This window comes from Mobula birostris, chromosome 4 (assembly GCF_030028105.1).
Source record: "Mobula birostris isolate sMobBir1 chromosome 4, sMobBir1.hap1, whole genome shotgun sequence".
Classification (NCBI taxonomy): Eukaryota; Metazoa; Chordata; class Chondrichthyes; order Myliobatiformes; family Myliobatidae; genus Mobula; species Mobula birostris.
This window is the reverse complement of record NC_092373.1, coordinates 144,753,499-144,765,857: the sequence shown is the minus strand read 5'-3', so window position 1 is coordinate 144,765,857 and position 12,359 is coordinate 144,753,499. Positions and strand designations below refer to the sequence as shown.

The window sequence follows — 12,359 nt, the reverse complement described above, 5'->3', positions numbered from 1 at the left end:
TTATTTTCACGACATTACATATATTAAGAGTAGATGTATTCACTCTTAATATTCTTTACTTCATGAAATGAACAATTCCTCACAATCTTCTTCACACTAATTTCTTTCATCTCTGATACTGGGCTAGCTGGCTAGTGTCAGTCAACAATTTTCAAACATGGAAATCAGAGATTTATTAAAGAACAGATGGTGACCCATAGATGGAAACAGTCTTTCTGTAGCCAGTGTATCTTTGAAATGGTTTATTAATAACCTTGTAGCTTGATGAACGTCCAGCTCTATGATGACCTACCGATGCTCACCACTAAAATCGAGGCGAGAAGACTGCAATTAGCGGGGCTCTGTCTCCGCCACCTCGAGCTACCTGCCAGCCTAGTCATCATATGGGAGCCCAAGCACGGGAGGATGAACCCTGGGCACCCTCCCAAAACTATGGTCAACACGCTCCCAGAAGACAGCGGTGCGGCTAATGTAGATGAACTGAACACACTGATGAGGGAGAGGGAGAAATGGAGGGTCCGTCATTGTGCCCGACACCGGTCCCCTAGGTCTGAGTCGACGTAGTAGTAGTAGTGATGCCTTCTAGGGTTAGGGAGTTGCTGAGGTACAACAGAAAGATCAGAGCACCGTGTGATTTGGACAGAAGGGCCAGAAAGCCCTTCCTATTGTTAGATATGGATGGATTGGAATGTGGAAATGGAAAGACTGATTGTTATTCATTGGGGGAGAAGGACGTGTGCCTCCAGACACTGAAAATTCAACAAAATGACAATTATATCTACCTTAGTAGTATTGCCTTGTGAAATCTCCTCAAATACCCACATAACTGAAAATCATTCTTGCTATGTCCAACCATAAGAGTTGCAGCAACATTTTAAGAGTTGCACATGGAGAATCCTGTTTCATGGGTGTAATCATGGATGTACATGCAATTATATATTATGCCTTCCCAGGTTGACTCTCGAAGCTGACACATTGAAAAACCGTAAAGCTAATAAAAAACTGCAGATATTGAAGTTCTGCAAATGCTGGGAAGTGGTCACTGGTCTGGTACTAATGACTGGTCACCAAACCAAAATATTCACTCTTGCTAGATTCAGAATGGGAGTTGAATTAAATGGCCACTGGGAGATCTTGTTAATTCCTGTTCCCATTCCCATTCTGACATGTCTGGCCATGGCCTCCTCTACTGCTATGATTAGGTTAAGCTCCGGTTAGAGGAGCAACACCTCATATTCCATCTGGATTGCCTCTAACCTGATGACGAGAGCATCTAATCCTTTAACTTCTGGTAATTTGTCTGCTCACCGTCCTTCTCCCTTTTCACATAACTCATTCTAGTTATCCTCACCCCCCTTCACTTCTCTCCTGCCCATTACCTCTCTCTGGTTCGCCGCCTCCTCCTCCTCTTTCTTTCATAATCCACTGTCTTCTATTAGATTCCTCCTTCTTCCATCCTTTAGTGCTTCCAGCAATCCTCTCTCAGCTTCTTACTTTAACCCTCTCATCTGTCACCTGCCACTTTACATTACTCCCCCCCCCCCACCTTCTTACTCTGGTACCTGCCCCCTTCATTTCCAGTCCTGATGAAAGGTCTCGGCCCGAAACGCGATGTTTATTCCCCTCCATAGATGTTGCCTGACTTGCTGAGTTCTCCAGCATTTTGTGTGTGCCTTGCTCAACATCTCTAGCATCTGCAGAATCTCTTGTGTTTAAGAAGGTGGCAGGGACTGGGACTTGACAGGTGGAAACAAAAAAAAGGTTGCACATTATGGCATCTGTTATTAAAGAAAAATGAAGAGGAAAGAAATGAGAGAGATACACTGGATCATTCACATATTCCTACTACTGGCTCCCATTCCCCCCTCCCCTGTCCACTGTACCTTCCTTATATGCTTTCTTTTCAGAAGACCTATCCCATAGGTCTTCTTGCCAGTTCTTGCCCACCACTCCCCCTTACATCCTGCTCTCAATACTGCATGTGAGGCTTCGTCACTCCTCACAAAGCCTCAGCATTACATTCTTGTTTTTATATTCTAGTCCTCATAAAATCAATGCTAACATTGCAATCGCCTTCCTCACCACCGACTCAAGCTGCAAGTTAACTTTTAGGAAATCTTACATGAGGACTCCCAAGTCCCTTTGCACCTCAGATTTTTTAATTTTCCCAAGTTTAGAAAATAGTCTATACCTGTACTTTTGTTCCTTCTACCAAAGTGCGTGACCATACATTTCCCAACACTGTATTCTATCTTCTACTTCTTTGCCATTCTCCTAATCTCTCTAAGTCCTTCTGCAGCCTTCCTGTTTCCTTAACACAACCTGCCCCTCTACTATCTTGTATGATCTGCAAACTTGGCCATGAAGCCATCAATTCTGTCATCAAAATCACTGACAATCAATGTGAAAAGAACCCTGCAGAACACCATTAATCACCAGCAGACAATCAGAAAAGGCTCCATTTATTCCCACTCTTTGCCTCCTGCAAATCAGCCAATGCTCTATCCATACCAGTATCTTTCCTGCAATACCACGGGCTCCTAACATGCTAAGCAGCCTGACAATCGGCACCTTGACAAAGGCCTACTGAAAATCCAAATACGCAACCTCCATCAATTCACTTTTGTCTGTCCTGTTTGTTATTTCCTCAAAGAATTCCAACAGATTTGTCAGGCAAGATTTTCCCTTTGGCCTATTTTATTTTGTGCCTCCAAGTACCCTGAAACCTCATTCTTAACAATTGACTCTCAACATCTTTCCAACCACTGAAGTCAGGCGAACTGGCCTATAATTTCCTTTCTTCTGCTTCCCTCCCTTCTTGAAGAGTAGAATGCATTTACGCACCAGCACTTTGAGCAAATTAAACACCATTGATTTTGTTACTAATTTTACAAGTTCAAACTCCACAGTAATATTTACCTGGCAATATCCAATATTGGGATTTCGAAAAGCATAGGCAGTGAGTACTCTCCGCAAAGCACCAATTCCCATTTCATTCTGAAACGCTGGATGCTCAGGAAGTGAGCGGTGCAAGTCCCGCTCTATTTCTTCCGTGGCTAGGTTATATTTCCCGATGGATTTCTCCACCAAATCAGAGTAATACCCAGGATGTGTGGCCATCTCATTAATGGCACCTGCGGCAAGGAGGATATTCTAAGTTATATCAAATAAGCGAAAGTTATTCTTCTCCCAGGATGCTATTAACCAAGCCTCTATGCCTCAAATTATGCCTTTTAAGCTCAACAGAGAACTATAGGAATGGTGGAGAGGCAACAAAAGATAGGCAGAATTCAAAACTCTGCATATTGCCAATTAGGAAATTTAAAATCAAATCATAGTCAGTATAATATTTGCTAGCTGACCTGATAATAAAACTGCAACTAAGTACTTGGGGATGGGATTTTGGTTATTATCCTTAGCAGTATATGGGCATTCCTAGTTACTAAAAACTTAGGCAAGTAACAATAATGATAATAATTACCATGTTTCAAACTATTATGATTCATGGATTAATGCATGGCATTATCCCCAGGCATATATGATTCATGAGTAGTTTACATTGTGTCTGTATTTTGATGGCTGACATTACAAAATATATTTCCATAGAGTTTTATTGGTGTGGTTAACAGAAATAAAAAAGTCTTCTGGAGTGTTTTACCAATTATTGCCAAAAGCTAAAATACAAACCTCATAAAGAGTATTACTTAATCTTAGAATATCAGGCGATTTTCCAGGTTCTATTTTTATAGAAGTCCATAGGTCAACTTTGTTCAAAGTCAGAAGATACACAGAGAAAACACCAGATATGATAACCATACCTCTCTGGTATGTCGTGAATAACACCAAAAACATATGACTGATAAGAAGAAACAATGACGAGAGGAGGTGAAGAACCAGTGAGTTCTGTTGTTTGTATAAACTAACATGTTTGCATATGTCTGACTTTTATTAGTATGGAAGTTTGTTCATGTGTAGGGGTGTCATAGGTCAGACATTTAGAATTCGGGGATGTCTTATTCTCAAAATGAGCAACAGTTCAAAATAATATGCAAAAACTCTATAGCAATAAACTTAACTAGTCCCTAATACATTATGTTTCTGCTTAAATGATGACAATTTTGATAGTTTGCAACACGACAAGTTTCCTGTAGAAGCAAGTTTCTGTCTTTACACACCTGAGAACAATAGCCAAAGTTCTCCTCTCATGCTTTCTGGAATGCCCTTCAGGACAAGTTCCTGTGTCATCTCTGTGCGATACATACACACTCCACGTCCGTATTCAGCAAAATGATTTTTCCAACTCTGCTCTTTCATAAGTTCCTTTGCCTAATTATTGACAAACATAGTATAGTCATCAATATTCAAATTTCTGAGTGCTGCACATATAAAATAATGCATTATTTTTAAATAATATTCTATCAATAGATAAAAGCCACAAATTAGCACTGGTTATTTTTAATAGTACAGTGCACTCCAGTAAACTGGGACACATCAGGACCAGTACATTTTGGCTCAATTAAGTGATGCCCCAATTAACCGAATTTTCATGGAAATAGTTAAAAATATATTAAAAGAAAGAAATACAGAACAAATTAGAACACGACCAATACTACTAGAGGCTGCTCATTGCATCCGACAATTACAGGAAACTGGTAACGGTCAGCTTTTAAAGTGGGGAAAGCCGTTGCACTGGATCACCACCACTCTCTCAACCTCAGAAGTCTGGGTCCAGTGGGACGAGCAGATGTCAGTCACAACCCTGATCTTCCCCAGTTGCAGTGGATGACCATGACTTCTGTGCCTCGTCATGCTCTTCGCTCTCCACGTGGCTTTGCAGAACCACCTTCCTGGCCGTCAGATCTCAGCGCAGATCTCAACCGCTCAGTCTGCTGGAGCCGGTAGGCATGTTCCTATCTCAGTGGGGATGAGATCCGCTAGCTACCCTCACCTGGTTTAACCCGCCTGTTGAACCGGCGTACTGGTGTGTGGCCCCTGTCACACACGGCCACAGGCGTACTGGTGTGCGGCCCCTGTCACACACGGCCACAGGCGTACTGGTGTGCGGCCCCTGTCACACACGGCCACAGGCGTACTGGTGTGCGGCCCCTGTCACACACGGCCACAGGCGTACTGGTGTGCGGCCCCTGTCACACACGGCCACAGGCGTACTGGTGTGCGGCCCCTGTCACACACGGCCACAGGCGTACTGGTGTGCGGCCCCTGTCACACACGGCCACAGGCGTACTGGTGTGCGGCCCCTGTCACACACGGCCACAGGCGTACTGGTGTGCGGCCCGTCACACACGGCCACAGGCGTACTGGTGTGCGGCCCCTGTCACACACGGCCACAGGCGTACTGGTGTGCGGCCCCTGTCACACACGGCCACAGGCGTACTGGTGTGCGGCCCCTGTCACACACGGCCACAGGCGTACTGGTGTGCGGCCCCTGTCACACACAGTCACAGGCGTACTGGTGTGTGGCCCCTGTCACACACAGCCATAGGTGATAGCTGACTCTCCAGTGGGGACCAAAGGTAACATTCAAAATGATTGCTGATACCTTCAAATTCTTCCTTCCAAATAGTTCCTAACTTGAAGTAACGAGATGGTTTCATTTTCACTCCCAGCCATTACTGGCATTCTAAGTCTGAATGCTGGAAGCCACAGTGAGCAAAACATGTCTTCAATTGCTAAATTAATATTAATAATACTGCAGGAAACACAATTATAACAAGATGCTCACTTTTTAAAGTGCTAGCTGATAATAGGTCCAATTTCCCTTAAAATATTGTTATGCACCTCCTAACATACCAAGGGTCAGAAGCCTCAAAACTAGAACATTATTACCACAACATAATTTCTTTTCACTGCTATACAGTAATGATTTCAAGACTACATCACAATACATAGTGAAGGTGAATTATGTCTGCACAGGTGCATGTTTTGGTGGAGAGGAGTGGAGTTATTTTTAATTTATAAGCAAGCTGTTTTTAAATCAGCACAAAAATTGTTTCTGTAACACTTCTGGCCAGAACATGGTTGCTCTAAATGTAATTGCTCAAAGTGCTTTAGTTGGGAAAGCCTTAAAAAATGAATGAGGAAAACTTTTATGCACAAATAAAAACTTCTTCAACCAGATCTTGCCTTGCATTTAACACTATTAAGAGTTTGAATTATTTTTAACCACTTATTTCCATAGATTAAAATAAATAAACTAAACAGATCTACAACTGGAAAATTCGGATTAACTCAAAACACTATTTAATTACAGGGATAAATAAACAGCATGTACCACTTTAGGATTGAATTCTTCAGGCGATTTTCGACGATACATTGTCATTAGTGTCTGTGTCGCTATTGGTATACTATTTCCATTCAGAATGAATTGCCGTTCTTCATTTGTATCTGAGGTGAAACTGAGACTTCTCTGTGGGCTACTGGAAACAATACTGCTTTGTCTTGAAAATATCTGCAAGGCAAACAGACAGATTCTGGTGGTAAATCATGCTGGTCAAATAAACCCTGATTGTTTCCAGAAAGTGTTGCCAATCATTAAAAAACAATTTTTTAAAATCTTTTGAATAAACTAGTGATCTAATGTTTCACTGCAAGCAAAACATCACAGTAAAAATTTATTTTCTGGCCTTTCACCTCTGCCTAAATAAAATATCAACTTCAATTATCAAGATCCAAGTGGCAATCATCTAACATGTCTAGAAGTATGTAGATAACCATGGTATTAGTTGTATGGTTTTGGAAGCCACTTGCAGAAAACTACACATCCAATAAAATTAGTGAGTTTGATTTATGCTTTAATCAAACACAGTGCAGTGGTATAAAATGCAATTTGAATTCCTTTCCAGATGCCCACAAGTATTTACTATTTCCTGGAATGAGAGTTCCAGTCTAGATCAGTTTATGGAACTGTATGCCAGGATTCATTTCATTTAAATCCCTTATTAGTCCTCGAAGAGAAATAAGGAGTGAATTTCTCATCTTAAATTTAAAATGGATCTCAACAAAGGAATTAGACTGAAAGTAAACTATACATATAACATACATCTCAGAATAAGCTGCTTTATAAACATGCCCACTAGATAAGAATGTGCAAAAGGTCACATGATGGCTTGAACATTGATTTCTCTAACCAGGTAATTCCTACCCACTCCCCCTTCTCTCTTTCACCATTTTCCATTCTGGATCCCTTTATACTCCTTCCCTTCCCCTCACCTCCCTCTGGTGCCCCTCTTCCTCTCCTCCTTCCATAGTCCACTTTCCTCTCCTTTCAGATTCCTTCTTCTTCAGCTCTTTACCGCTTCCACTTATCACCTCCCAGCTCTTCACTTCATTTCCCCCTCCCCCATGTCCCCCCTCACCTGGTTTCTACTATAATTTGCCAGCTTGTACTCCTTCCCCCTACCCCCGTCCCACTTTATTCTGGCTTCTTTCCCCTTCCTTTCCAGTCCTGATGAAGAGTCTCAGCTGCCTGCAATCATCTGGTCCAGCTGCAAAGTGCCAAACTCACTGTCACTTCACACATTCCAGATGGGTGGTAAGACCTCAGGGTGACTGGTCCCAGGTAGCATTATGTTGAGTCTAAGTTTGGAATGCACCCCTGACAGACTTTAACAGAAGGAAAGAGCTTGAAATGGAACCCTGGCTTTTGTTAAGCACAATGTGAATTTACTTTTTTGTCCTCAAACTATTACAATTGAAGTCAAATTCAACATTTTTAAGAAGCTAGTCAAAAACACACAAAAATCTTAGAAATAACTAAAATTAAAGCATGCCTTCACCTTTGCCTCCTACTGGAAGCTCTAGTTCCAGCCAACAAGCTTTATCCTATTCAAACAAATTAGAAAATCTTATTTCATACATAGATTGATAGACTATAGTTAATCAAGTTTTACACTACCGTATACATGACTATAATTTTGTTCACAAAATCCTAAAAGAATCTGAATATTTTGAAATGGTGCATCTTCAAGGACTGATTTCAAAATATCTTCCCTTTAAAACAATCTGTAAACACTCCCCTACTTCCCTTTAACCACTTGAGACAGTAAGAAATTCTAGTTTTTCTGAGTTTATCAGTTTCTTAGGCTACCTTCAGATTCCATTCTGCATACCTCTTCATCAGAGTTGAGACTTCCGGTCATTTCTTTGTCAGAATATATTTTTGATGTTGTTTGCTGCAGGAAGTCAGAAATTCTTTGAACCAGGAAATCTCGATCTTTGAGATTGGCAAAAAAGAAAGTCATCCTGTTCTTTGTGCTGATAGATAATGGACTTGGAAGTACGCTTGAGCTGTCTGCTTTTTCCACAATTGTGACCTAAAAGGGGGAAACACATATTCTTTAAGGTGCAGTTACGTTTGCATCACATTCAAATGAATAGCTGAAAACAAACAGTCCATCCCTAACATTTGACACTGATCAAATTAGCTTTTCTTCAGCAAGTTTCTGAACTAAGAATTTTAGTTCTATGGAGGTCTAAGTTCAGATGAATTACCTTTCAGATCTTTTGCTATTTAAATTTGTATTGTGCCAACACACATCCAAGGATGCAACAAAATATTTAATTGTATTGTTTCATTGCAGAGAAGTGCAGTTCATAATTAAGGCAAATTTATTGGAGGATGGATCTTCTTATTTTCTAAACAGGGGTCACAGCAATTATTGCTATTGTTCAGAGATTAATTGTAGAATGCTAGGCATAAGGGTATATTAAACAGATTACGGTGGCACTCATGTTAAATTCTTGCAATGCTGTGAGGGTATTTTGCATCAGACACAAAATTAAGTTCAGAAGTCTAATAAACTATAACTTCAGTGATATCTTTCTTAATACTCTTCTGTACCCCAGTTTATAGCAGAACTGGAAAAGACACCATGCTCCAGAACATTACTCAAGCTCTGCACCACATACCTATTTTTAACAAGCACAGGTCATCTTCATTGATCTGTAAAGGTAACAATTACAGGAATATTGAACAGGAGCTTTGAATTGTCCACATTTCTTTTCATTGTGGAAAAGCTTAGAACTTAGAATATAATTTAATCCCACATGAACAATATAATCAATGGGAATAATAACTCAATGTGATGATTTAAACATGTCAACATTTCTAACTTGGGAGGACATTTCACATATCACAGTCTTCCACCAACATTTTCTGTTTTACAGCTGCAAGATATATTGCGGTAAGGACAACACTCTGTCCCTGCTTTCATTTAAGGCTCTAGTAAACAAAGGAAGCTCATCTGTCCACTGCGGAATCTGTTACTACATGAAACTTATCAAATGAAATGCCTGGCATTTCCTTTAATTTCCCTGTTTACATTGAAGAATTATTGAAATACATATTTACTCAAAATAAAGCACAATTAATGATAATACTTGCACTTAAATGGAAATACAAGAAACTGAAGCTAAAATTGTGAAGAAATTAATGGGAGAAAATTAAATAGCAATGTTGCTTTGCAGGGTGGCATTGTAGCCTAGTGGTTAGCGCAACACTCTTACAATGTCTGCAACCCGGGTTCAATTGGTGCCGCTGTCTGTAAGGAGTTTCTATATTCTCCCCGTGACCATCTGGGATACCCCTGGCGCTCCAGTTTCCTCCTACTTTCCAAAGGCGTATGGGTTAGTTAGAAAGTTAATTGGTCATACGGGGTGTAAATGGACAGAGCAGGCTCTTTGGGCCACAAGGCCCTGTCACCATGCTACATTTCTAAGTAAAATAAAAACAAAAATACCCACCTAACCACTTCCTTACAGAATAGCTCAGCAAATGACTGTTAAACTTAAGGAAAACAATGTCCAGTTCACGGCACCATGTTCTGCTGCAATTTTACATACTGCAAATGTGAATATATCAGTGTGAGGACAGGCCTGAGCCATGTCCAATTAGTTTCCTGATTGGAAAATTCATAAATGATTCTAACATAAATAAGAACAGAATGTTTGTAGGAAAAACAAAATCCAGTTAGAATCTTGCAGAATATTCTATTATAGGCATAAATGTTAGCATCTTTAGTTCATACACACCTCTCTTAGAGGAATAATAAGACTGCAGAGGTTTTCCTCTTTACTGGTGAAGCAGATGTAATTATTAGAAACAAACATCTGACCCACAATGTGCATTTTACTGAATGGTGTCCAAAGGGTGCAGTCTGTGTGTCCATCCAGACGCTCATCTTTAGGAAGCCGGAAAAGAGCCCTGTACCGTTCACTTTTTGCCCTGGCATCAAGATCCCTTTAATTGAAAATTAAAATGGATTCATTAGAGTTCTTAACTTTAAAAATGTAGCATACAATATTACATAAAATAACCAATAGTTAAAAAAAATCATAGATTAATGCTCAATCTTGTATTTAATATGAACCTCCATATTAAATTTCCAAGCTACTAACCGTTTTAAAACAGAAACTTTTTGAGGAGACTTCTTCTTTAGTTTTGGAAGTGATCTATCTTCTTCAAAGCCTTCATTATCCAGAAGCTGCCTCATAGCAATGTTGGCTAGTTGCTCCATTAGTTTAAAGGTTTCACCGATATTGAGGAAGACCGAGAAAATATGCTCACTACATCTTGTGCTCACTTTGATCATTTCAGGAAACAGCAGCGTGGCATTCTTCTCTAGCTGGATAACGTCTGCCCATCGGATCACTAACTTGGCTAGAAGAAGGTGAGACGCTCAGATTGTTTTCATTGTTCCAAACCAGAACTATAAAACAAACTCTATTTCCCAAATACCTTCACATATTATGAACAGGAAGAAATAATCACATTTATAGTTCATTACTTTTCTGTCACAAACTGTGTGGAAATTCATTCTCTGTCACTTGAGTTGACTGCACATAAAAGCAGCATGAAATTCCCAAAATATCAGTTCTTTGGAGTCAAAAGAACAAAACATCATAAGTGAACATTATGTAGAGTTCCACCATTCAGGACACTTGTCACAATACAAATGGTGTAACAATATATTTAATTTTCTAGCTGACCTTCTCGTGCAATAGAAATAGGAAAAATATACAGTTGATTTAACAGCCAAACAAGTACAGTGGATTCTAGTTAGTCTGGACAGCTGCTTATTCATGACAACTCTTAACAAACAAAAGCAAATTGAGAAAATAGCTGGAATTCCCATCATTTGTTTTGGATAATAAGCCACTTACCTGGGGCAGGTAACATTTGCTGAACATTTTCTAATGAACGTCAGTCGTGTGCACGTCATATGGCCATCAGGCACTACACCGTGCTTAGAGCAAACTGTTTTTAAATAGCGTCACTTGCGGTGTGTTTGCGTTCAAAAAGCAGTGATTTTTGTCATTGATAATTGGCAAGGGAAAAAGCCGCAAGACAATTCAGAACTGTTTTTGCTTACTTCAGCTTATTGGGGCAGCCACTTAATTGGGCCAATTAACTGGAATCCATTGTATTTTCTAATTTTCTAGTATAGGTTCCATGAAAAGTTTTCAAATGTAAAATGATTCACTTTATGACTTCTTGCCTTGACATTGATCATATTATCACATTTCATCCAAATACTGTATATCTTTATCTATTCTTGTCCTAAGTTGTCTGTAGTCAGTCATTCTACTTAGGAAACATTTACCTATGGCACATTTAAAAAAATGAAAGCTTTTCCATTAATCCTGCTTTAAAAACTTAAGTAACTGCACCAACTGATTTCATATCATTTTGTAAATTTAAGAGATATGATCAAAGTTTATGAATGGGGAAAACAATTTGAGGGGATCAGCTGAACAGACATTCTGCAAGAAAAGCAATTAATCACATATAGTCCTTAATCCAAATCACAAAACCTAATTTTAATTTTTAAATTCAGATCATGTTTTTATTTACAAGTGCAAATTAAATTGATGTTTCAATCCAAACATTACACAACTTCTTAAATAATCCAAGCCACATAAGATTGACCAGCATTCTATAAGTGGATGGATTGTCAGGAATGAAGCCAAGAAACCAAGATTTATATTTATATTATTGAGAACTGTTAAACGTATGACACCCAATAATATGAATTATAACCTGGGCCCATCCACACTCCCTAAGTTGAAGATAAACTGCCAAAGAATACTATACCTTCTTTGCCCAGCAAGAATGAGTAAAAGCAGAGATGGTTGATGCTCAGATACATCCATCCCTGCCGTGGAACCCGACCTTTCCAATAACTGCAAGAATAGTAGTTAACCAGTTTTTCCTCCTCTGGCATCCCAAAGAGTTTACGAAACTTCAAAATAGCTTCCTTAAACTTATCTGTGTCATCGTCCTCCTTTACATCATTATTTTTATTATATTCTGCAATTATGCCCTAAAATCAAAAGGAAAA

General features: G+C 39.6%; 1 protein-coding gene across 4 annotated transcripts in view; it reads right to left on the bottom strand.

The window, feature by feature from the left end:
- The window catches only part of tbc1d9 (TBC1 domain family, member 9 (with GRAM domain)), a 60,783-nt gene that overhangs the window by 30,033 nt on the left and 18,391 nt on the right, over positions 1-12,359 (bottom strand). For all 4 annotated transcript variants that reach the window (XM_072256191.1, XM_072256193.1, XM_072256192.1 and 1 more), the window contains exons 4-10: positions 12,113-12,341; positions 10,417-10,678; positions 10,051-10,258; positions 8,130-8,333; positions 6,293-6,469; positions 4,176-4,326; positions 2,920-3,134 (exon numbers count right to left, since the gene is read on the bottom strand). In XM_072256191.1, coding sequence (XP_072112292.1) covers positions 2,920-3,134; positions 4,176-4,326; positions 6,293-6,469; positions 8,130-8,333; positions 10,051-10,258; positions 10,417-10,678; positions 12,113-12,341 — 1,446 coding nt within the window. The remainder of the gene's footprint in view (positions 1-2,919; positions 3,135-4,175; positions 4,327-6,292; positions 6,470-8,129; positions 8,334-10,050; positions 10,259-10,416; positions 10,679-12,112; positions 12,342-12,359) is intronic.